This window comes from Aythya marila, assembly GCF_965140915.1.
Source record: "Aythya marila genome assembly, chromosome: 4".
In the NCBI taxonomy this organism is placed as follows: domain Eukaryota; kingdom Metazoa; phylum Chordata; class Aves; order Anseriformes; family Anatidae; genus Aythya; species Aythya marila.
In genome coordinates this window covers 19314687-19342680 of record NC_139045.1, presented here as the reverse complement: position 1 = coordinate 19342680, position 27994 = coordinate 19314687, and the positions used below count along the sequence as shown (strand labels likewise).

The following is a 27994-nucleotide window of genomic DNA, read 5'->3' as shown; positions in this document are numbered from 1 at the left end:
AGGAAAAAAAATTCTTCTACAGTCAATATAATGAAATGCTTTATTTTCTCTGCACGTGACAAATAGTTGGGCACATACTCGTTACATACACTTTGAGCTGTGGGACATGAATGAACAATAATGGAGCATGTCATTTGTTGTCAGCTAAAGTAGCAAGAAAAATAATTTCAGTGTTTGGGGTTTTTATTTAACTGTAAATCACATTTGCGTGTAATGTAGTAGTGCCTGTTTTATTTGAGTTCTAAACTATTAGCTCAATTGGGATTAAAAACCACACGTAGTTAAGCAACAAAGATTTCCTTTGTCAAAATGAAGTGTATACTATTGTGTGGTCACTGCCCCTTCATTTCCTCACTGAGTAATTCTCCAGCATTATCGGAAACCCATGGAAGTTGTTTGCAGCTGTACCCATTTCCTATTTCACTTCACTCAGTCTCCAAATCAAACACACACACGAGATACTGCTTTAAAGGTACAAACATGAGCTACTATAATTTTATACATTCAAAGCTCTAATGTTTGCTAGACACTAACTAATAAGCAGAGAGCAAGATCCATAGACTAAGTGCTATCAAAACTTTTATCCCCATTTGATAGAACAAACTTTTTATATAAAAAAAAAAAAAACAAAAACTTTATATGGTAGGATTGTATATGCAGAAAAGTTTTATCTCAGCTCGAAGGTTGTTGTGAACTTCATAATGTATATTTGAGGTGAATGTATTATTTAGAAGACAAACTGCCACAATCCTAAACCACTGCAGGATCACTTTAGTGTAAGTACTTTCAAAACTTTGGATACTAAAAAAGAACATAGAAAAAAAGAAAATATGATGATCAGAAGTTGAATCAAATAATATTAAATCATATACAAAACACTAATCTTGAGATTTAGTCACTCAGCTTGGAAATTCCAGAGTCAAGGCTGCAAAGTCATCTGAAGTTGACTTTCTGGTAAGTGTGTGTTAAGATACACAGACTCAGGCCTCGTTCAGATCACAGGACACAGTGTGTTCCAAAATGGGTAATTACTCAGTGTTTCTGTTGGAATTCTCTGGATAAGGGAGGCCTTATCTAAATGGTCTAACTCCTACACCAGCAGATTACTAATTTCAAAGGAATGACCGTGGAATTCTCATAATACTACTTGAAGTGCTTCATAAATATGAACACGTTCACAACACTCCAATGCAATTAGGTAGTGCAATTATTCCTATTTTATACCTGCAAAACTGAAGTACTGGGTAGCGAGCACTCAAAAATAATGTTGTTAATTTCCTACCCAGGTTATGAATACCACTCCAGTTTTTGAATTTATGCACCAACTCTCATATCAAGGCGTGAAGCTATGCTTTTGCACTCAGCATTTCTGCATGTCTGACTCAAAATTCTTATATGAAGCAACATCAGGTAGCTCCCTGCCTCATTTGCTATTATTGTTTTCAATTTCTGAACTGAGGGATGGCTTCTGGAGAAAATGTTATTTACTACCCAATTCTTTCCCCAAGCCAAATCTAGTCAGTACAATAAATGTAGCAGAAGTCCCAGGGGAGTGGAAGTAAGCAAATCAATTTGGCAAAACAAAAAAACAACAAAAGAAAAAACACATCCAAACCTTATTTCACAGGATAAGAAATTATTTCTGGGCTGAATACATGGACAAGGTAATCAAAAAGAGTGTGAAAGGGTCTTCGTTTATCCTATATATATCTGATTAGGATCCAATCTTTTGTTCAGTAATACTAAGGAGAGCTGGAACTCTTTTAGCTTTGCAAATGGAGTCTTTGCCATTCCATTGTATATCCTGCCACTTAAAAGAAAGCAGTACAGGCTTCTTTCAGATACGTCATCTCAGCAATCTTTGACATACTATTTAGATGAAGCCTGTATCATTGAGGAGTAGCTATCTTTTAAAATAATGACATGGCAAAACAATACTATCTGTGTGAAAATGACACAGAGTAAGGCCTACAGTTCAGTTAGTTGTCTTTGTTTGCAGAGTTGAGTTTAATGGTTCTAGCTCTACAGCAATTAAGGATGTTCTTAGCTCTTACATATCCATGCTTTGACTTTGTTGAACCATTATTGTTCGTCAGTTAAAGCTGAATACCTTTCTTCAAGTTTGCAATCACAGAATCCTACAAATTTCTTCCCAATATCTAATCTAAATCTCCCCTCTTTTAGTTTAAAGCTATTGCCCCATGTCCATCACTACTCTCCCAGACAAAGTGTCCCTCCCCAGCTTTCCTGTAAGCACCTTTTAGGTATTGGAAAGCTGCTATAAGGTCTCACCAGACTCTTCTCTCCTAGTCTGTTTTCATAGAAGAGGCACTCCAGCCCCTTTACCATCCTTGTTGCCCTCCTCTAGACTCATTCAAATATGTCTATGTCCTTCTTATATTGGTCTCATAGGTGCAGAGCAGAGGGGCAGAATCCCCTCCCTTGCCCTGCTGGCCACGCTGCTTTTGATGCAGCCCAGGATACAGTTGGCTTTTGTGGCTGCAAGCACACATTGCTGGCTCAAGTTGAGCTTCCCATCAACCAATATCCCTGGTACTTCTCATCTGGGCTGCTCTCAATCCATTCTTCACCCAGACTGTATTTGTGCTTGGGATTGCCCCGCATGAAAGAATAAAAATAAAATAAAACTACAAAACACAAGAAGCAAGGACAGAACAAGAATTCCATTCCAGTCCACTACAATGGCGCACTGAGGAACTCTAAGTTCCTCTTTGCAGTTACAATGAGGAGCTGGCTTGGCTACTACCTTTACAATTCCTGCCAGGTACAACAGCAAAAATCATCTAATTCATGCTCCTCTCATTTCTCAGATAGAAATGAAATTACATGTTTCGATTGAAAGCTCTTAGTAAAATGAATACAATAACTCTCTTGAATTGGCACTAACAGATCAATTTCTGAATGATTAATCCAATATAGACTAGCAACTACATAATTCATAAACAGCTTATAAATATACACTTGTATACAATATTATCAGCTATTATTTGTAGATGCCATACTAAATACCTGTTCTGCTTTCTAAGAACTACTGCATGTTAACCATCATGCTTCAAACATTCCTCATCAAAAGCAATAAAGAAAATCAAGATATTATAATATGAAGGAATAAAAGATGGAACAAAAGCATAAATTTGTCCAGTGCAATTGTGCTCATGTCAAAATAAAAATATTAAATGTTTGCATTGAATATTTTACAAAAACAACCATGGATGTGATTCACTGTGTATAGCTGGAATGCTATAAAGTATGATCTCTGTTTTCCAGACCAGTAAGAGACTTGTCTACAAAACAAACGAAATAAGGTTTCCCAAAGGAACCAATACAGATTTTTAAGTAGTTTTTTGAAGAAAAGAGTTTCCAATAACAAGTTTTTAACATCCACATCTAAAAAAAATATATGCAGATGTAAAACAAATACTACATAAGCATTCCATTTAGTCTGAGTCTGAAGTCAATATACTACCCCTGACAGAATTTGCATATATTAATGAATAAATTGATAATAAAACACCCGCTGAGCTGACAGACTCAAATTAAGGATGCTACACATTTTCCTCTGCTTACTTTAGGTAGGTGAGTACAGTTCTTCAAAAAAGTAGAAGATGAACAGACATGTTTATTAAAGTAAGAGATCTTGTTAAAGGAGAGGCAGATTTCACCGAGATGTAAAATACTTTATTCTAACACATAGATTTTTTGCCCAATTTGTTGCTTTCTCAGACAAAATGTACACAATTGTATCCAATAGATACCACCTGTACTTGTAGGTAGCTAGGATGGATAGTTGTCAAACTCTACCTGTACACAAGAAGCCTAAGAACTCTTAAAAGGCATTTAAATGGTGTAGTACCTGTAATTTACCTATAGCAGCAGATTGTGAATAAAACACCTAGGAAAAAGACGTTTTCTGATGAGCACTCTGGCAGCTTATGTTCCTTATAAGATATTTACTGCCATATAAGCAGAACAATATTATTATAGAACTCTCCATCACCTCTAAAAATGAAAGTTAGCAACTAAAGAGTATTTCAATAATTAATTTTCAAAATCTTTGACCTTCTTAGAAGGCAATAACAAAATGTAAAAAGAAAAAGAAAAAGAGGAAGAAAAAGAAAAAAACCCTACAAGCACGTGAGCCACACCCACAGTAAGTAAAAAAATCACTGTTTTCTATTAGACATACCAGAAAAAAAAACAACACAGACTGAGTTTTGGAGCACAAAAAACAGAAAATGTTTACTTTAACATAATCCTTTGCTTTAGAAAATCACATGAACGTTGTTAAAAGCACAAACCTTTCCTGGAGCACAATAGCTCCAGTTTTAAGTGGTAAGATAAAGCACAGTAGTCCCCAGGATGTGTTCTGAATAGCTATCAATTTCTGCCAATTCCAACTCCTTCACAATACCTTTCATATTTAATTATAAGCTATTTTGCAAGAAGTTAACTAGATATAAAGTACTTACTCTGACTTTATATAGTTTCATAGAATAGTCTGGGTTGGAAGTGACTCTGAGATCAAGTCTACTCCCAACTCCCCAACAAGAGCAGGGACAGGTTTCTCAAAGCCCCATCCAAACTGACTTGGAACACTTCCAATGATGGGACATCCACAACTTCTCTGCACAATTTGTTCCAGTGCCTCACCATGAAAAAAATTCCTCCTTATATCCAGTCTAAATCTATGCTCTTGTAGACATATTCATCTACAGTTCTGTTCAGGTTGACTATGAAAATTGTGCAATTAGTTTTTGCTCTAATTCTTTCCTGGAAATAATATTACGGCAACTATTTTTATTACACTTAGCTAGCTTAAATGTAAAGCAGCTTTTCTTTTCCTTTTTTTTTTTTTTCTCCCTCCATAATATGGGAACTCCCAAACTAAAGACAAATGTATTTCATTTACTTTAACCAAAGGCTAAGTGTATCTGAAAAGATTACAAATATCATGCAATATACTGCATCGTATATCCTGTTCCAAAGAGTGAAATAGCATTTCTGCATGCAAAGAGAAACTTAGCAATGCTTCTTTTCAAGGAAGTTATTTCATAACTTAAAATAATAAAAATATTTTGAAGTGTCAATGAAGATCTACTGGAAACTCAGAAACTGATCACTTTAAGAAGCATGCAGATAGCACTTCAGCTAGTAGCGCTTTCTTTCCAGCAGATCAGTTAAATCGATACTTCTTGTAATAAAAATAATCTTCTTTCTGTGACAGAAGCACTATCCCCTACAAAGGTCCATGTCAGTTTCTCCACCTAAAAAATCATGCTTACTGCACAAATACACACATGCATCCTATTTTAGAGGCTATAAATTCTAGAAATAAACTAGCTACATGCATGAGAACAGATAGCAGTACTTTACTTGACATAATTTGCATGTAGGTTATTGCTATTTATAACCTATATTACTATAATGTGTGGGAGTTGTAGCCACAGACCATGATACAATAGTGTTTAAATCTATAAAAAGACAGAAAAAGATGGATCCTTGACCTAGAGAGGAGACAATAACATAGTATCAGCTGAAATGTATTTTTAGCACTCACCACATATTTTAAGAACCCAAACACTTGTCTTTGCTTTACTTGGACTGAATGCCATCACAGTCCTTGGCTGCAGAGCCAACCAAAGTAACAAACGTAACAGATGCTTAACTTTCACTCTGTCACATTCAATGTTACAATGGCATACAGTTAAAAGCTTGATTCATATTCCAGACCTATCTCCCTTTCAGCTGGACGGGAAACCTGGGGCCCTGCAAAGGTTTCTCTTGCTTGGACAAATACAGTCAGTGTGACAGCCTGACAAGGTCCAACAAGGGTAACACATTTGCAGAAGCAAACATAACAGGATTTGATCTCACTAATTGTGGTCAAATGTACTCTTCAGCTGAGTCCTGTTTTAATTAACTGAGGGGGATAAAATACACTGTGTATTTTATCAGTTACAACAATAACTGAAATCTTTTAAAGTGATCTTTAAGGTCCTTAACATTGCAGTCCTATTGAAAGAGCTTTCACCCCTAGTAAGACTTATCCAGGTTAAACAGATCTGATTGTTAGTAGACAGAAGACTTTAGAAGTAACAAATATGATAACCTCAAAACTCACCTTGATCACTATGTTACTATCTACTGCAGATTTAGTTTCAAACTGAACATGTAGAAGAAAGCAAGAATACCATCCACTAGATGACATGAAATCTAGTGTCCTGTATAGCATGGGAGACATTGTATGAAGTCTAACTATTTAATTTTCATTGAACTTACTTGAATGTAACTCTGGGAACACAACAGAAATCAGCAAGAGAGCTTTTTCCTCTGCCCACCTCTTCTCTTTCCCTCCTCTTGCGTTTATTAACTTTGTCTAACTGTAGCAGTAGTAGACACCAAGGAATTTACCCATCTCTGCTATTCTAACCACCCTCAAAGGCAATATTTCCTCCTCTGCTGAATGTAAATCAGAGGGAGATTTTTTCTTTGCAGTGCTTGTATTGTACAATCTATTGACTTAATTATTTCCATTTGTTTTTCCCCTTTAATGCAGAGCTGAGCAGTACTCCAGACTGCAATACTTACTTCTACAGTATGTATGCCACAATAAAGGCAGGTAAGAAACTCTCTTGACAGAAAATCTTTATTAGCTTTCTATTAAGTGTTCTTTATCACCTCAACATCTTGTGTGTGGGCTCCTTCAAGCTCTCTTTCTAGCATAAATGAGATCACCAGTAAGCTACTGATGTGGAAAACTACAAACTCTGTCTGAAGATAAGTCACAGTCCCTTCCTACACTGATTTTTCTACCCGTAAAATAAGAATAAAGATGTTTCTTCACCTCCAAACTTATGTGAGGCAGGCATGCAATTGTCCTTTACACAAAGTCTGGAAAATGCTACACAAGGGAAGGCAGAGAGGACTTGGAAAGGACCGGAACAAAGAAGAAGAGAAAATGCAGTATAGAAGATATAAGGACATAGCACACAAAAGCAGATCAGCCAATTATATACAGTAAAGAGTAAATGTAGGTAGAATTCATGTTCACTTGCAGTTTGAGCACCAAAGCCAGTCAAATTCTTTCCAGGTAACTCACAGGTACTTTTTTCTGCCTTTTTTTTTTTTTTTTTTTAAATCAGTATCACTGGTTGAGACAAAAATAAATATCAAAGTAGCAGGCAAATGATAAATTCCAAAAACAGAAAGAAGGGAGGAGTAACAGTATAAAGAATGACCACAAAAGTTTTCCTTTTGAATTGTGTGTGAGCAGAGAAAGAAAAAGAAACACAGTTACTGCACCCAGTTTAGATGACTGGTTTTGAATATTTCTTGTTTTATTTCGTAGGCTGCCTTTGTTGCAAACCAGCATTTCTGTAAACATAGTCAATATAGGCCTTAACAATACTAAAGACATTCTCTTGCTATAGCTATTTCATATGTGCCTGTTGGCAGCGTCTCACAAGTAGACTTACACACTAAGAAATTTTTGTCAGAAATAACCCAAATAACATACCTCTGTTTGCAGTCAGAGCTTTGCTGACACAGCAATTGCAGCTGATGCAGCATATAAGTCTTTCATACCCTAAGCTGAAACAACTCTGAAACAGAATGAAGGCTATAGTGTTAACACAACCTACAAAACACTTTTCACTCATAGTTTGTTGGTTATTTTCCTCTCTCTCCTCTAAATCCCCTTGAAATTCCATCCATCAGTGAACAAAGAGCTAAATGAATAACAAGGTTTTTGTCATGCCTTTCTACTTACTAGTCTTGTTACAGATTAAAATCACCATCTATATTCCTATAGCATCTCTAGTATAAAAATCTCTGGATTCTGAGAAATTTGAGTGAATCAGAAAAGTCTCCTGTAATTTGTACTATAGAAAGGCACCTAAACATAACATATGAAAAGCTGAACCATGCTCTACCCAGCTACCTCTTTTTTTAATATCAGGAAAGATTTGCGTAAAAAACATCTGGAATACCTATTTTCTCAGTATTCATTCACAAGGGATGGAGAGCAACATTTATGTTGTTTTTAAACTCACTCTGCAGCTTCAGTTCAAATGGATTATTTGTTTGCTGTCTCTCTGCCCTACATAGATTTCAGTATTTGTAATTCACAGATACTAAAAGGTGAGCTGTTTCTTGTATTTGTACTTTCCTGTTAAACCCTCAGTAAGTTTTTCTGAAGTTTTCCAATCAAGCACTGAATTCACACTTCCTTTTCACTACACATCAACCACACATAGAGATTACCTTCCAGATTTTGTATCTTGTACAGCGGCAACAGTTATGCATACATCCCGTTGCACTGTCTTGGCTAACACTAGCTGGTGGACGGGCATGGGCTAATAAACTATGAATGAAAATTTGAAGAGAGAGATCACTAAAAACAGTTTGGATGTAGCCAAGCTAAAGCATTCTAAGAACACAATTACAGCACTGCAAATGGAAATGGACACTGACTAGTCTAAAGCTAACCTACTCTGAAGTAAGCCTTCCCTAAATGTGCAGGGTGCGGATTTCAAGTACTTTGAACAGTTTCACTCTCAGATAGTCTTCTACAGGTTTGTAAACATTACTGGTATTGACAGAGACCAAGATACCCATTTATAACTACTGTGAAGCATGGTTACAATATTAGAGATGTTGATTTTGTCCATTTTATGTATTTATGCAAATAAATTGATTCACTCATATTTAAAATAAAACATTATGTTGTACTTACCAGTTTTGGGGTTTATCGAAAAGAATCCTTGTGGATTTCCACTTGTAATCTTGTAGGTTAACTTATCACTTGAGCTAGAATCTGGATCAAATGCCTCAATCTGAATGACAGATACATCTTTAGGTGAATTTTCCATGACCTCTGGGTAATAAACTGGTTCTGTTGTCTGAGGAGCATTGTCGTTAACATCACCAACTTCTATGTAGATTTCAATGAAAGATGATAAAGGCACAACACCTTGGTCTGTTGCATAAACAGTCAACCAGTAATGTGAAGTAGTCTCACGATCCAGGCGATCAGCTGTCTCAATAATACCTGTTTAACAGGACAAAAGATAAACAGAGAACGATCAATAAATATACAGAAGTTTGCAGAAACAGAGCAAGCAACAAGCTTAGAAAATGAGAAAAAAATCAACAAGTTCAGGATAGCTGACATTGATTCTACAAGCTGCGTTAATATACACACACAAGCATTAAAGCTAACCTGAAAACACCAAAACCAAAATCAATAAAACAGTTTTCAACGATTACGTGTTCCAGATATTAAAGCAATATATTACTTAACTTCCTTTCCATTGTCTTTTGAGATTTATCAGATCAATTAACACTATTGAAAAAAAAAAAAACCACAAAACTATTTTGCTGGAAGGATTAAATATAATGGGTAATACACAATTTTGGGGGGCTTGAATGACTCTCTTATTAATATACTGAATATTATAGTATACCAAACTATCTGATTTGGATACCAGACTCTTGATCTGTTTACTGTTACGCATATTAATATACTTAAATATAAAACATTCTTATCTACATGCCCAAATAAATTATTTAACTGAATTTTCTTAATGTGCATAAGTATTTAGACTCACACAGAAATCTCACAGAAAAGGAAAACAAAGTTAGACCTGAAGGCAACCTTTGTAGCATTATGACCAACCACTGGTTGCCATTACTTTGATAATAGAAAGCAACACCTAGCTCATTTTAGCACCCATAAAATGAATTACCATTTACGGAACACCTAGACAAACCTCATACAGCAGTTTGTCTGAACCAGAACTAAATAAATAATGAGGGGCTCAAATTTTTATCCACTGTGAAGGAAATACAGCCCTGTTTTTTACAAGCACCTTAGTCTACAATCTACAGTCATAAAATGCATATGTTGTATATCAAAAAATTGTGACATGGCATAACTTATTTGTCAAGGGATGAACATTACACAGATTCACAGAGTTACTGCACCATAAAACTGCACTTTTATTTTCTTAATCGAGTTGCTCTTACTGGCTGTCTTAATCAATCATTTTCTATATAGAACTTAAAATGAAGCTAAATACATTCCAGAGGAAGGAAGAGACCAACACCTTGCAGCCACTCCTGTGGCAATCTCGAAAGGCTCTGACATGGCTCTTATTTTTTCTTATACTGATAAGAAAAAATGTTATTATATACTCTAATATATGGTGTGGCCCTTGTCCTCAGCCCAGCCACTCACAAAACATGCATACTGTCAGTTAAGTAACACTCTGATGAACTATGCCACTATCCTTTCACAATAAATCCTACAAAAAATGACTAACTATAGATATGATTTCCTTCACGTATCCCAGACATTTTTATTTTTTAAATATTCAGGCTAAACAAAATTAGATAAATATTGAGGAATTACTGATTTACTCATTACTTTCTTTGCTTTTTGCGAGAATGTATGAAGGGTTGATGGTGACCATCTTATATTTTAAGATGTCAGTAAGATCTTAGGAAGACTGGAAGAAACAGCGTCTAATACCTAAACCTGCAAAATGCCCATATATAGCATTTTAAGCAACACAGTATCCCAGAACTACCACCAGGTGTCAGTATGGAAATTGGTTGTATACAGTCTCAGACCACTGGGATGAAAAGTGGCAAGTAACACACTGCACTTTGAAAAAAAAAAAAAAAATCTATATGCATTAGATACAAGTTTTCTTGAAAGCTAACTGGTGGCTTTATAAATTCCTTCTTTGAAGAGGAACACCGTCAGAAACCAAGTCAAGGTGTTCACTTTAAGGACGCTGACATTTTACAATTCATCTCTTTAGCTCAGTATTTATTTGCATTGTTTAATTTCAGTTTGTTATAAAAAAAAATCCTATAAAGACGCTGCTTTGTGCTGTGGCTAATAGCACAATTTCTCAATTTAATATAAAGAGTGATTTTAAATAGGATACCATGAACTTGCTCTCTCAAAAAAGGAGACCTAGTCTTGAGCACAGTTACCTGGATTCTGTTTTTGTAACTTGCTTATGTTACACCTTTTGCATTTCTCTGCTTCAGCCAGGAGACTTGCCCGGGAGTAAATAAATGTGTTAATTCTTGTGGCCTCATTTCTAAACCTAAATGCTGGATGTGGCATGCAAGCACTTCATCTTCAGTCTGGGTAGATTCCGTGCATGCCTCAGAAAATTTTGTAAAACATTCATGTCCTCCCAAACACAAGCCTAGCCTGTTGTAATTCCCTCTTTGCAGGGCCTCCAGCAATGCTGCTCTGTTGCTTGCAGTCTGTGCAAAGCACAGTGGTGATGCTTACGTGCTGAACTGAGCAACCATTATCATTTTACACCTGCCCTGCATTCCTAACAGTAACTACATCAGAAGTGGCAGATTAATTTTAAGATAGCCTTGCCTGATATTAAAGAAACAGAGAAAGAGACTCTCACAGTAGTGGAGCTCTCCCGCAATCTGCTCACCTGGCATTAACAGATTCTACCACCTTAATTATCAAAGCCTCCCTCAAGGAAAGGAAGACTGAACCAATTATGCTTTCGTGAACTGCCATTTCTCATGTCTCTGTTCTCTTATATCACGTATTCTAAAGGGGGAAAGGGAAGAAAAAAGTACCACACCAAACCAACAACAGTAAGTATTTCAGAAAGAAATATGTAGAAGCATTACTGGGATACAGGAATAGTGACTAATTTTACAATAGAGAAAATGGACAACTTTATTTTCAGTTCATTTTTCATTTCAAGTTAGTTCTGCCTATCTGGCATTACTGCTGCGTATTTGACACTGACTTTTGCAGAAATGCCCAATGAAAAGGGCTGCAATCTGTCTGAGTACCTGACTACTCAACAAGTCATATAACACAGATTTTTGTCCAACAGGGTAGCTCTGGTTTTCAGAATATCTCAATTTTTCTACAGGGTCACCGATAGGCTGTGTGCATTAGCAAAAGTAACACAAAATGTTATTCACTAAAAATTACTCTTCCATTTTTCTCATGTTTCTTACCCAACAGACACTGGATGAACATTTTCTCTCTATGCTCTGCTGTTTATAACCACAAATGGAAGTATAAAGTAGCTAGAAATAACATATTACGAGCATTCAGATATGCGAAAAAGCCTACGTAACTGTTTACATTTTACTGTTATTAACAGATTAATTCCTAATCAAACACTTCCTAGAGGCAAAGGTTACTTAAAAAACATAAAAAAAAAAAAAAATACTCCACCCCTCCCACTTAAAGAATTTAAAATAGATGGAATAGACAGGCATGTATGGAAGTTGGAAAATGTATTAGATGGACATCACGCATGACAAGTGGATTACTTTGACAATATTAAAATGAAGACCCAAAATAACATACCTCCGGTATAAAAAACATGTAAAAGAAGACCAGAGGATATAAGAGCAAAAGTTTCCTTTCATTGCTTGCATGTTGAGGGGGTGGGGGAGCTCACCACACCTTGTTCTTCTTCATTACTCAGAGCTCGGCGAGCAGATAGAGAAGGCATGACTGGTCTATTAACGTGACTCAACTTTCTGCACTTTGCTGCCACCCAACAATAAAATGGAGCAGATACTGATCCGGTACACAAGCCTGGGCGGAGATTGGGAGGGGTGGGGGGGAAGCACTGACTACCAACACCTGAATTCTTCTGGTGTCAGAAAACACAATCAAGAGAACTTGGATTTTTTTCCCCTCTAACATTACTGCACAATCTAACCTCACACCAGTCATTACAGCAGATAATGATGAGAAATCAAACGTCAAAAAAGTGATAAACCAATCCAAGTAAGAGTTAATTTGTTTTAATTTTACAATCAGCTAGATCCATTAAGTATCAGCAAGATGTTAATCAGTATCATCAATTTGAGCAGTAAGTTTCGTCTTCTTAGAAGTACTTTTGCTTTTTTCTTCCAGTGGTGCAAATCGCATTTAGGGAGTACAGTTTAAGTGCTTCTATTATATTTTCAATGTATTAAAGGCTCTATCTCCAACTCTTCTCACATCCAAAAAAATTTTTTTTAGTCAGCAAATTTCCTATTCTCTATGCTGAGAGCAAATCAGTAAATTTGACTTTTACAAGCCATTTGCTTTCTATGTAGCAAGACGAGTAGATAAATCTTCCACAGAGCTCCACCAGAGAATCTTTAGCATGCACGATAATCCCAAAGACCTGTAAATATTATTTTTCATAAAATATGTTGAAATGAGTATTCCAAAAACATTTTCACTTCGCTGGACATGCAATCTTTAAGCTTTTCAGGTGGTTAGGATAAAAATAAATTAATATTCATCAGTTGCTAACTGCCAATGGGGAATACAAAAGAGCTCTGATGAAATGTTTCTCAGTCATTTGCAAGACGACAGTGGAGTTTTATAATCTCCGTGACTCTGAAATTTTAGACTAGATATTGCTACTGTTTGATGCAACTGGACTTTTCTGTTGATTTTATTATAAGAAGGAAAAAGTCCTAAGTGAATACTATACTACGGAAATAAGACAGCATTCAGTATGGAGGAACATGCTGGTTTAAGAATACAGCAAATGGGGAAAAATTAGAACATTAACCCCACTCAGGCCAAGAACCAACATCACTTCCAACTTTAATCCCATAACCCAAATCACTAAAACCAGTCACTCTTAAAACAAAAATAAACATATAAATCCATCTCAAATCTCACAGTCTTACCTTTGCCAATTCTATCTGATTAACAAATGCCTAAACTATAATACCTCCAATTCCCAGGGATGATCCTCCTTAAGTGTACTTATCCATGAGAACTCTCATTAACAATATTAATGATTCTGTAATGGAAATCAAAACCTGCAATCATTTCTCAGCAAAGCATGAAAACACAGTTTAGTAGAACTTGCCCTGGGAGCAACGTTTGAACCACACTAAGAGAAATCCCTGGCCTGGAACACGATTCTTGAAATCTGATTACAAACTTAATTAATCTAAATTCTAATAAGCTGGACAAATCAAAAAGCTTCTTCAGCTGCCTAAATGCCATCTCTGAGGGGAAAAGGCAATATTTTAAGAACTGCAGGAACACAGGTTTTGATCAAATATGACCGTCAATGAACAGCCAATCCCAATTAAAGACTTAAAAAAAAAAAAGAGCAGATTAAGCACGTTATTACCAACGGCATGCTGTCCCTCAGCGGCACAAGGCTGCATTTACACCAACACAGACTGTAACTTTGGCTCGAGTTCTGACCAAAGAGTAAGTCACTTACTCTTGTAAGCCATCACTAAAGTCTACACAATCTTTTCAATTAAAACTAGAATTAGGGGTGGTATTCAGCTTAGTACACACTGCCATTTACTACCTGAATCTCTCTTACCACTACATAGGCTGCATATAGTTTTCTATAAAGTTACCAATATTTATAAAATTAGTTTTTACGTGGACACGGGTCAAAAGAACCCCATCTCAAAAGTCTGCATTTTTTTCTGGTCAAATTGCTGCTTTAAGTTTTGTGGAACTTCACTTAGGCATTTAGAACAACGAAATAATCACATCAGAGTCCTTGATTAGTGGTTTGGTGTGGTTGTTGTTTTTTTTTTTATTTCTTTTTAAAGTAAAATCTTACTAAATATTACAACATTATCATGCTTTGTCTTCTAACGATAAGAAATTTATACCATCTTTTCCCTGAGCTGTATAAATACAGAGGCTGTAACAGATCTGATAGGATGAGGAAAAAAAATAAATAAAAATAAAGAGCATCCAAGCATCCAGGATAGAAGACATGGTACTTATCTGCTTCTCTGCAGTCCCCAGAGGAGTCAAATAACATCCATACTCTTTCGTTCTCCTTTTCCCCTTAAGTAATTTCTAGAGGCACAGTCAAACCAGGACAGTAGGCAAATGCAACCCTGTGTATTATGTATGTTGTTGTTTTTTCCTCCACTTTATGCAAAGTAGTTTTGGGGGAAGCAAAGGGGTGTGGGGGGAATGAAAATTTAGTAACAGTTATGGTGCACAAGATAAAAGAAACTACAGCAGACCAGGGCACACTACTTACAAGTACTATACCTGTCTGTAGTACCTGGTACAAATTGTGATTCTAGAACTAATTATCACCAGTGAAATATCTCAGATCCTTTGCACTTTTAATACAATTTAAAAAAATCCTCTAGCCAATTTATCTGTATTTCTGATGGGCCAGACAACCTCTGACCGCCACTACAGTCCAACACTGAAAATGCCATGAAGTAGCTAAGTATGGCCATATGTACAGCCAAGTAGTCCTATGTGCCATAGAGTGCACTGAAAAGAGAAAGCTTTGACATATGGAACATACTGAATTTCCAAGGGGGAAAAATAAAAAAAGAAAAAGAAAACCTTACTTTCCCTGTGGCTGCTGTGCTACTGTAACTTAGGTCTCTACAGAGCATCCTGTGAGGAACAACTGAGCCTTAAGCCTACAGTTCCTTTACAATAGCATCCAATGACAACAAAATTTAATATTATTTGATCAGCCAAATAATAACCACTTAACAAAACCAAAACAAACAAGGCAGCACAATAAAACATTGGTCTTTATACTACACAAACCAACTGTCCTTAAGTACTGAAGATTTTGAGTATGTCCTGTCACAGAGACAAGGAACTACTCAGCACTTAAAATGTCAGTTGAAAAGACCAAAATCTGCATCCTGTGAACTTGAAACAATCTCCTGCTGAAGAAGGAATGGAATGAGATTCTTTTTGCAGAAGTGAAATGTCAGCTTGTCCCCTGTATAAACAGGGCAGTATGCCAAAAAAGGCTCTGCACTCTAACTTGTGAAATACTAAAGACCTGCGGCTGGCAGCACAAACTTTTACAAATGATATACAACCTCTCTCTTATAAGAGTGGTAGTATTTTGATAAATAAACTGAACTGGAAAAGTGCTAGCCTTGCTTACCTGTATCACATGTGCACTTGTAACAGGAAGCATCACCTGTTTATGCTTCTATGGAAAAAAGTGCAAGAGCCACCCAGAGAAATATGGTTTGAACTTGTAGTAATTTAAAAACTTATCACTGACAATGCAAGCTACACACATATCAGATGCAAGAAGTCTGATTCACACAACAGACTAAACTGTATTGTTTCAGAATATAAATAATCCTTGGTTACAGCCCTGAAGGAGAGGAAGAAGTTGCAGCAGCTATTGCTTGCCTTTGAATCACACATAAATGGGAGGTGTTCGCTACTTTTCTCTCTCCTCTTCTCCAGGAGCATCTCATTAGGCACACGCAGGAAGACTGCAGCCTAGCAACAAGCCATCAATATTGCATTTTGCATAACTCATGAAGAATTCAAATTACTTGTTTGCAAACATCCAAGGAATATGAATATGCATCACTAAGAATTCAATTTAGTTTGAAACAGTTGCATTGTTTCTTTTTAACAATTCAGTGATTCTTTGATTTTGCCTGAGTATAGTTGAACCTTAAGTTAACACATTCTGATTTCTTTTTTCAGTAACTTTGTGCCTTTACCTTTTGTGTGTATCCTGGATAACTGCTTTCCAAAAATAATATTAAAAACAAAACCTTAACCCTCCAGAAAAACAACTACCTTTGAGAAATTCTGCAGCAGGTTATGTTCACAGGCTATAGTTAGGATTATTACTTGCAGCCCAAAAGGCTTTAAATGTCATCTATCGTGTCATCAATATTTCTTTTAACATTTACAGCTTGTCACATGTTTAGATTTTATGTAATTATTTATTTAGACACTCAATATGTTTCTATACAGTGGTTGTATCCTATTTTTTTTCTTTTAAAAAACATATTTCTTGCATATGTTATTGAAGATAAGTAATAAAATATCAGATTTTATAATTTCTGCTTCAGCAAACTCAAAAAATCTCTCTCAGGACTACCTAGGGAAAAAAACACTAAAAATAAGCTGAAATCAATATACTGGAATCACAAGTCTTTTGTCACCCTTTATAAAAGCAGATACCCAGAAATTTGAATGAAACTTCTGCATGTATAGCTCTTTGACAGAGAAAGCTGGATAAGTTTCGTGTCATCTTGTGTACTACCATCTGAAAAATCATGCTCAGACAGTACTGTTAAATGGAAAGCAACTCTAGTTACGGTTTCAAGGACAAATGGCTCATTTTCTAGCATAAATCACTGCTTAGAAAGTTTCAAATAACTTCTCACTAGCAGTATTAGCAAGCTGATGTAACTGTAATGAATTCACACCAGTTCTTTAACCGGTAGATGACATTTCACTGTGGAGCTGCAGGAACTTCAAACATGTCATGTCCACCAATGCTTGTGCTCTTTCCAGGGTCCAGTTATTGCAAGTTCAGAAAGGTGAAAGGGGAAAAATAACACTGTAGGGCATACATGGTCCCTAGAGCACACACAACTTTTAATACCATGTAAAAAGTAGTATTATCACCATTAGAACAGATCTGAGATTTTAACAGAAAAAAAATAATAATGAACTAAAGGCTCAAGCATAATCAGTTTTATGATTATGATTTTTATCATGAAATTATGAACATTAAGTTTCACCACTGAAAAGGTGAAATATAACAAAGGATACAGACAAATCCAGTTTTCTACCATTACTTTAAGTAAATTTGATATAAGTTTTAAAAACTCCCAAATTACATAAAATAATCTACTGTATGAAAAATGAAATAATTTCTGTCTATGACACTAATGTAACGACAGTGAGACTAGTTGGAACAGCCAAAAATTAGCAGTGTCCAGTCAAACCTGGCAGACTCACCTTCATAAATGCATAGAAATTCCCAATGCATTCATAATAAAACAGTATTTTGGGACAAAAACTTGGCATCCAGAGAGCCTCAGCATATGGTCAAACCCAGACCTTGACATAAAGCTTAAAACACAGAACAGTTTATGCATCGCTTCTGAACTACGAACAGATGGCAGCAGTTTGAATTGTGTTGGAGAGAAAGGGTCACTATTGATCTCCCCTATGTGCAGCTTATACATGAGATAGATACAGATATTTTAAGAAGAAATACAAAACATTCAATAGCTTAGAGAGCAGCTATTACTTAATCAAATACCTAGAGGTAGTATGAAGACCTAGGAGAAAAGATGCGCACAGTTAGAACTCTGCAACAAACACAGGACTCTATTTTAAAACATTAAGAAAACAGATTTTGCACATCTTAGTTAAGGAGGCAAAGCAGAACACATTAGGGTCCAAGAAAAAGATTTATAAATAATTAGACCCAGCAAGGTTTTGGCTTCCAGTTCTTGCCACATTGCTTTCAGCACATTTGTACAAAAACAAGTCAAATGAACTGAAAACAGTGTTTAGTCTGTTCTAGAGAAGTTCTAAAAATATGTTCTTTAAACTGTCTACATAAAAGATTATGCCCAGAAATTATGACTCCATACTAATGTAGTCTGGGCTAAAAGTAATAAATGTGCTAAGGCCCCCAAAGATTGTGAACTTGCTTTCAGGAAGTCAGGGGGTGGCGAGGGGGAATTTTTGCAATTAGAAGATCCCTGACAGGGTTGCCTTAGAACTCGGCTGATTACTTCCAGTTCAAAAAATCTTTTGGGACAATGGCAGACAGCTCCTATTGTCAGCTTCATTTACGGTTATTTTAATAGCTCCAGCTTATTTCTGTCAGCTAGGCTACTTGCACATCAGGCTTTCAGACAGGCACTCTAATATGGGGAGGAACAGTTCCATATTGCCGAAGCTCAGTGTAGAGGGACAACCTCCCCCGATGACATTAGGGAAACAAAGCATCAACTCCTATGACACTAAGAAAAATTATTGTAATGCTACTACATACAAACTATATTTCTTTGAAGAGAGCATGTAAAACAAGCTTTGTTTCTGATGGGATCAGTCATATGTTACTTGAGAGAAAACATGCTGCAAAACATGACTCCACCATGGAAGCTTTTGGAAACCAGCATTACTGCAGGTTTGTGAAATATTAGCAAACACAGAAATGGCCAGCAGATTGTGGGCCGAACGCTGTTCTCAGTATCCACAAAAGCAGTTCATCTTACCCTCTAGCACGAGCAAACTGCAGAAATGTGACGCACATCATAGTCCCAGTTGTCCACCCCTTTACTCAGGGTGAACGCTTGTCTTCAGTTAGACACAACAGGTTTCTGTGTCCCAAGAAATATAATTACACAATTATCATAAAAATTGGAATAATTCAATATATTTAAACAAAAATACTTTGGGATAATGTTGGCTACACTATTCAGTTACCTTTAAATCCTGATCTCTTGCACGGGTCATGCAATTGTAGAAGTTTGACTGAAGCTGTCTGAAGTTTAGAAACAAAGGGTTGTATGGGCCTAGGCTTTGTTTACCCAAGAACGAAATGTTATTTCATCAAATTTTTCGTGTGTGTGTGTATGTACTTGCTTGTGTATCAGCAAGTTTGTAAGAATGTGTATGTATACTCACATATAAATAAGCAGGTATCCTTAAGAACTGCAGCTTCACCCAGTAAGAATCTTAACTTTGCTGTCAGCCTTCCCAGTACTAAAGAATTGTTGACAATGTGAATAGTTGTGTTACCACTCCAATAAATTTAACTGGGAAATGGGGAGCCTCTGAAGGGGAAATTCCTCTGCAAACAGCCTCAGGAATTTCAAAACTAACTGGAGTTGACAGATTAACCTAGGTCCCCCCTTAGGCAGAAGAAGAGGCTACAAGGAAAATAATGAGACACACGGGGAAGCCAATTACACACAGGAAAAACATATTTAATTGTACAGAAAGTGATTTTGTTGATCCAGAAGGATGCAGTTGTTTAGGCCTCTGCAAACTATTAAAATACCTGGACAGTTCTACAAGTATATTTGCTTTTTGTCTGTAAATCTCAAAATTCAACAACTGTCCTAAATAAGGAAAATTGTCCTAAGCAACCCAAAAATCTTTCTCCAGCATACAGCACATTTCTCTCACATTCCCTTTTTGGTTGCAATTTCAACAACTGCAGTCTACCTCATACTACCTCCATATAAATAATTTGAAAGCCTAACAAGTTATGCAGAGCAGTCCCATTGTGCAGTAAGAAGCAATTACAGCCACGTTTCACAGCACCACTGGCTCATGACTTATTACATGCAGGAACAGAAGTTTAGCACGTGCGTGGTAGCTATACTAATTTGTGTATTGAACTACTGCAATTGTGGTTCAAGCTTTCAGTCTCCAGCCTATTTTCAGGTGCAGAAACTAATTGGGAACAGTGACAGTTGCCAGAGCAAGTCTGTGCTAGAAAGCATACTGATACACATGAAAAGACAAGAAAAGCATGCTGTGGAAATACTGCAACCCAGGCTGCTATTGCTGTTCATGTTATTACTCCAGGTAGCTGTATGCACAACAGCACCTTATGACTGCCAAAAGAAACACTGTTCCTAAACAGCTTAGTGTGTACAAAGAAGAGCTGGTGTATCTGTGGGTATGGGAGTGTTAGAGAACAAAGCAAATCAATGAAGTCATGAGATTAAAGCATCTGGGATCCAGTGACATCAAAAGACATTCATCCTCGTTCTGACACAGTTTTATTAACCTTCAAAGTATCCATTTATTTATTCAGGCTTTATTTCTATTCGTGTATCTAGAGGGGATCTAGTACCAATCAGTAATTGCCATACTAATTTTATGTTATTTGCCTTTGTGTATGATTCAAAATAAACAAAATGCAGTCAAAGAAGTGTTTCTGAACTTGCTTCTGAGTGAACACTGACTACAGGAGAGAACAGATCATTCATGAAGACAAAGAACTTTGAGATTTGAAAAAAGTTAATTTTCTTTGGTTACAATGATCATAACAAGAAAATGAGAAATCCTCCACATATAAACAAATTATTACACATACACCGAAGAATCAATACTTAACAAGTAAAAAGTACAGTTACACCTAGAAAACTATAAATGACTTATTAGATCTCAAGCTTGCTTAATTGCAAGTTTCCTGGTGTGATTTTTTTCTGCTTGTTTTCCTTCACATAAATAATGTATAACTGCCTGCAGAGTTTTATTAGAACTTTTCTGGAAGGAAAAAAAAAGAATAACTAAAGGTAGTAGAAGCTAATGCAAGTTAACAGTTTAAAAATTATTTAATCTATAGATTTCATTTGTCCCATATTTATTGCTTAATAATAGAACTTGCAAGCATTTGCATAAACACAGAGCATCTCTGTTAGAATTTCTGCTGGAAACCTCCACTAATTACTCTCCACAGAAACATTTTTCAATGAAGATGATTCTGCACCTTTAGTGAAAACATCAAAGAGAATGAGTTATGTGACTGAAAAACTCTTGGTCAAACAAGAAGTTTAAGTTTAACTGTCATAAAATCATGATAAAACCTTGATCAACTCCTTCTACAGTAGAACACTTAATGCAAGTGAAAGGGTACTATGATATTGTAGGTAACTGGCAGACTATTTAGGCACAAAATGTATTTTGCTCCTGGACCACTGAAGGTTTTTTCTTGTTTTAAGTAATTCAAATAATATGCAGAAACTAGAGATGGAATTGCATCAGGTGACCTCCTCAAGTCTTTTTATTTGTGCACAACTGTTCTCAAAAATGCTGGCCATTCTCGTGTTTGACTAGACTGAGCTACTCAGTTTCAAAAGGATTTTTAATCACCTCTGGAATTACAGACATTACATGGCATACATTGCTAACTCCATTTGCTCCTATCATCACATGCTAGGTCAATATTCACTTCAAATTTAATCCACATAATCTGCAGTAATTTTGTTCTCACTGTAATCATCATTCTCTTATTAAGAAACAGTGCACCTCAAAATTGACTTGTCAGCTTGACAACTCATCTTTTTTTCCCCTAATACTGTAGCACCTGTATTTATTTTTAACACTAATTTTAACAAAGGCATTCTTCCATGTCAGATCTTTTAATTACTTCTTTTTGCTACCACCCTTTGGAAGATTTAAGTCAGTCCAAAACGTCACCATTCAGCATGAATATTTTTTAATGTAAGCAAGAAACTAAATTGAAAAGTGCAGGGTCCAAGATATTTTTTTAGCATTTGCAAGCACAGTTCTTGATCTCTGGGCTTCCGTCCTTACTTGACACACAAGTCCAACTTTGGAAAACTAGTCAGAAATGGTATTAAGTAGTAGGGACTAAGAACTGGTTAGGTCTTTATTATTTCCCCTCCTCTCCTCCCATGTTTTCCCTAAATGCATACACAAAACAATTCTGAGGACTTCTTAGCAAGCTGTTATTTCTTCTTACACACTTTTTTGCTTTAAAATGTTCTACACAAACCCAGGCAACACAGAAATATTCCTGTCCTAGCTAGTAGCACAGGTATGGAAGTACATATCCAAACAGCCATTAAAGAGAGACATACTTCATTTTCTTCCATTTCTGATTAATTTGCTGAAATTGGTTCTGTACTATTCAAAGTACCTTTAAAGTGAACTATGATACCAAACATCCTTATGCAAAGGCATGTCATCTTTTTCCCCCACCTGAAGTAATTAACATTCCTTGCACAGGCAGCTGGACATTTGTTAATCATTAACTGTTTGTGTAAAAAAAAAAAAAAAAAAAAAAAGCACAGGGAAAGAAACTGTTAGCTGTTCTTCACAACATTACACAAAGAGAAATCTTTAAGACAGAAAATTTAATTAATAGTGTAAAATTATTTACAGTAACAACAAATCTGTTGTATTATCAGAGCATGCTCAATGTTTGACAAGAATATCTGTCTTTTTGACACTTCCAAGGTTCAAAGCTGAGTAATTAGCTCAGGAATTTAATCAATAAAAATAGCACTTGAAGTAAAACAGAAAAAAGGTATATTTAAAAAGATGAACTATGATGTTCTTGGGAAGTAAAATAATACATATAACCAAAATTTTAACACCAAATATAATAGAGGCATAACCAATGAACACATTCCAACCTTATCTAGAATCACTTTGATTCACTCTACCTTGCTTTCATTACAGGAAGGGCACAGCAAGGGCATTCCTCTCAGATCAAACAGAAAATTCCATAGACAGAAGTTTCCACATGTCTGATTCGTTGCAGATTAAACCCTTATCATTAGACAGCAATCTCTAATTTTCATAGAGACAGGATATACCCTGTCATGGCAAATCTACAGGCAAAGGATCGGAGGGAGGGGAGGGGGGACAGGACAGGACGACAGGGGAATAAATCTATAGAATGGAAATGTATTCTCACTGAAAAAGCTATGCACCTCACTCTCACAACTTTGGGGAAATAGAGGGGACAAGGTATAAAAATATAAGATCCCATACATAGCTCCATTCATACATTCCATCATAGCTTCTTTATAATGCAACTCTTTCAAGCTGAACTACCAAGAACTCCCTCTGTGCATAAATACAGCTGGGACTACAGGCGACACATGAGAATTGTGTTCATTTTTAGCACACTAGGTTACCAAATTCTTCATTTCTTTACCCACACAACTGTAGCAGTTCTGTAGTGCTCATACACATTAACACAACAGTCAGTGTAAAACATATAGGTAACAGAATAGCCTTCTGAGAACTTTTAATATCATAATCTCCTAATCCTTAAATCCTGTACAAAATATGAATTTTGTATAATAATTTCTATACATATATTTAATTCCAGGAATATTTTTGTTGTTGTTTGTTCTTAGTTTACCACGTAGAGGTGGATTCAGGCTTTTTACATCAGCAAAATAAAAATAGCCTTTTGTATAAATAAGCTAAAGCTTGATTTAGGAAACATGCAGATTTTGGAGCCAATCCATGCCAGCAAAGATTACTCTAAAAAGTACACTGGGCCTTAGAACAATGCAACTACAAAATGTTCTGTGTGTAATGTCGCCTGTCAGGCAGGCGAGATTCTTTTCTGGCATCAGTGATGCCACAACTACAAGTCTGCATGGACACAGCTCTAAGCAGAAAGAACTCAAATGCTCATCTCTACTGGTAGCTCAAGACAATTTATACCCACTAGCTCAGCAGTTTGCTCTTTAGCCCTAACGTCTATTAAAATTAGGCAACTCTTTACAAAACCTGCAAATGTATCATTTATCCTTGTTCACAAAATTTAAAATTAAACAGAAGCAGCTAGTAGAAGCATGGATAAAACAAAGCAGGGAAACCTCCTTTCTGAGTAAGGAAATTATCTGTTACAGTCCTGTGGCTAGATTCTTTGGCCACTTTTGGTTTTCCCCAAATTCCTTTTTGATGACACTGGAATGCTAGAGATTTTTTATTTTTGTTGGGCCACACAGAGACTGCTGGGTTGGATCTTTATTCTTGGTCACTTTCGGATGACTAGTGCAATAAAATCACAGATGAAACACGAATTACATGGAGATTGTAAAATGGACCTGCAAACTGTAGTTTCAGCAAGGCCAAAAGTATTTTTAGGTCCAAGATCTAAAGCTGCAATACCGCGTGTTATGAACTGTGGAAGTTTGCCAAGTACTCATGTAGGTTTGTCCTTTGTTAAATATGTCCAAATGCTGTATGATTAAAGTTTAAAATCTTCAAAGAAAAGAATAAACATTACGTAACCATTTTCAAGCTCCTCTCTTTTGACCTTAATATGTACTTCAAAAGCTAAGCAGATGCTTAGTAGGAAATAAATCCCCCAACTCAACAGATGTACCAACAGCAATATGGCAAGATGCACCTTCCATAGCTTTTGGCAAGCCTTCCCTTTTATTATTCCTTTGCTCACAAGTGCTTTTCAAGTCAAAGAGAGGCCTAAACAAGTTAATAGGCCCTTAATATGTACTCCACTGGCTGAATTGATTGCTGCTTATAAGGTAATCTTTGCAACCACATGTGGCTCAGCTTCAGCTCATCTCCTACAGAGAGGCAGCCCCTAGGCTGCTCTGTTTTCATCAGACCAAGTTGCAGCCCAATCAACACCTTGCACAACAAAACAATCCCTCACTTTCAGCAGAAGCAGAAGAGGATGGGAACCCAAGCTTTTGTATAGAATCTCTATTTGGCAGTTGAGGTGATGTTTTGCTCAGCAGGATACCTAAAACAACTCTCAAACTACTTTGGAAGATACCCCTGCCAACAGTAAAACACAAGATAAATATGTTTGTCTAAAACTAATTTAGCTTCTTCCAAAGCCACCTTGTCAAAGCCACATTAACAACCTAATAGCACTCTGATTTACCACCATCACAAATGCAAATCATACGATTTCCTTCAAGCCTAGGAAGGCAAGGTAATCAGCTAGCTCCAGGACAGATAGGACCTCGGTTACCCTTGTGCAAACCTGGGCATAATCCAGGGCTCCTTAATCACTGCCAAACAAACTTAGCTCCAAATTAGCTCCAAATGCCATGCTCTACCCTAGCACCATCTACCCATCTGAACAGTAACCTAAACATAACAGAATTATCCCCAAATTAACCCAGCTGCACCTTCACTGCCAGATCTTAGCCTGAATGAACATAATTAGGCTTTAAATAACTGCAGGCTGGAGTTGCGACTGGACTGAAAAATTAACGAGGTAATTCCTTCCGAACGCAAGTATTTACAAGCACAACTAAACGTGAGCACCCAGCCAGGCTGTAGGTACCAGCAATAATGCAACACAACACTCACACAAAGTTAGTTATTTCCTAAAGAAAAGCTTTCTGGATTGCTTTCTGGATAGCAGTGAATTTAGGAGTTGTCTGCAGTCTAGCTGACAGCAGGTCTCTGGCTCTAACCTTTACTTCTTTGAACAGACACAAATTGTGCTGAAGTGGTTTTATATATCTTCAAAAAAAGTTTTGAAATTTCTCACAATACTAAAAAGGATTTAAAGATAAAAGTTACTCTTAGTAAGCTTCTGTTACAGCTATTTGTTCTGTCTAGTAAAATTAAATCTATGTGCCAAACGCTTCATTTTTAAAACCATAACAAATTGGTGGAAAATATATTTTAGTTGCATGAAATTTTAAACAAATGTTTTTGAATGCAAATTATTACTCAATCTAGGCACAAAGTATACAAATGTGTGGGGTGTTTTTGTTTTTTTCTTTTTAAACGTAACTACTTTTGCCTTGCAGAATGGCCCCAGTTTGGCTCAATGCCACTGAAGAAAAATTCTGTAAGAAGAGTGAAGGCATGCAGATCTTCCTTGAAAATAAGAGTGAAGATTATACAGAGATGATGCTGAGCACACTCAAATCCAACACATATCATTACCTAGAAAGCAGAAGATATCCCATTCTAAAAATAGCCTACACAACGAGATTTTATGATAGCTGTAATCAACCACTATAATATGCCTCCACAAATTAAATGTCCTGCACACAACAGACACAATCGTCTCTTTCGTCATGCAGACTAAACTAGGTTTTCAGTTCTGCTCTACTTATTGCATGTTTGACTATCATTGAAGATTCTGGTATGGAAAATAAGTCATTAAAATACACGATAAATGCTTTAGAAGACAAATTATTGACTTTGAGTGGCTATAATTTGCTAACTGCCTTCAATAGGTATTGCCACGACCACCCTTTTCTTCTGCTGGGCTCTGGAGAAGTTTGGTACGGACTCAAAAGACTACCAATGAAGGAGTTGAAATGGGCAAAGCTTGTCTTTCTGTTACATTAATTCAACTTGATCTTATCCTGTTGTTCTTTCCCAATTCAATATCAAAGCTAGGGAATGCCCAGCTACAGCATAAAATAAACATGCCACTGGAAAAAACACCGAATGCATCAGCATGAAAACATCTTTCAAGAGCAGGCAGCTACAAAATCTGTCTTTGCTTGCCCCTCTTCACCTTTTTGAAATATTCTCTCTCTCTCTCTATATATATATATACACACACACACACAATTTTGTTAAGCTTTCCATAAAAGTAGAGTTTACAAAGAGAATGTCTTTCTCTTTGAATGCCTCCTGTTTCCAGAGCATGGACAGTTGCCTATGTTTGTTTTTAATAATAACTCTGACACTTCTAAAAAGGCATAGAAGACATCTATCACAAACTCAGAAAATGTCCTTTGAATTTCAGAGCTTTAATAGCTTTAATCATAACCTTTTCAAACAAATAAAAGATGTCAGTTCTTGTATAATTTTCCAAAGAATGAGTTTAATAAGTTGCTCTTGAGTTCCACGTTTTGACCTGAAATTCTGTTTCAGATGCTAGCATAGGCAGCTGACCGATCAATCCCAGAATCTAAGAACAACCTCCATAAATCCTGTGATTAAAAGAAACTCCTCATACTCTCATCTGAGTGAAATTTGAATTTCACTGAAATCTCCAGTGTACACACAACAGTCAGGTTTCAGCTCTCAGATTTTAACTGTAGTGCTGACACAGCCCCTTACTGAAAAGATTAACCTTCCAAATCAACATCCATAGTCCTAAGAATTTAATTTTAAATTAGAGTTTGTAGAACCAAGGCATTGTTCCACAAGACTTTGTTTTGAACAAAATGCTTCAGAATAACCTTAAAAATTTTGAATCTGGTACATTTAGACCTCAGTCACTGAAGGAGGTTAGCTGCAATAGCTACATGGGCAGATCATTTACCATAAGTACCACTAGCAAAGTAATGTGGCAGTACAGAATTCAGTGGGAGGCTGAAAAAACTTCTGCAAAGCTAATTAGATACTTGGGAGATTAGTCTGTGCTCTGAGTTTTATTGACTTCAGTACCTGAACTAGCTAGAGCAAGAATTTCCTGTGCAAAAAGCTGCAACCATTTAGTATTCTTCAGAAACAGAGCACCTCCTAATCCAGCTCTCTCTTCAAAAAAAGTGGAAAGAAGCATTGAACTTTGCAAGTTGAAAACACTGAGAATCCCCTCAGAGAAGGTCTTTTTCCCCATTTACTTCTCATTTTTACCTAGTCAAAATATTCACATGAGAAGTTTTAATGTCAAAACCTATGTGTTGATGAGACTATTCGTGGACAGAAGCTAAGCTAGAAATGTCACTGACAAATGGAAGCAATCAG

At 36.3% G+C, this 27994-nt stretch overlaps 1 protein-coding gene across 4 annotated transcripts in view; it reads right to left on the bottom strand.

Annotated features, from left to right (window-relative positions):
- FAT1 (FAT atypical cadherin 1) overlaps positions 1-27994 on the bottom strand; it is a 108511-nt gene that overhangs the window by 63776 nt on the left and 16741 nt on the right. For all 4 annotated transcript variants that reach the window (XM_082758972.1, XM_082758974.1, XM_082758975.1 and 1 more), the window contains exon 3: positions 8756-9070. In XM_082758972.1, the coding sequence (XP_082615098.1) occupies positions 8756-9070 (315 nt within the window). The remainder of the gene's footprint in view (positions 1-8755; positions 9071-27994) is intronic.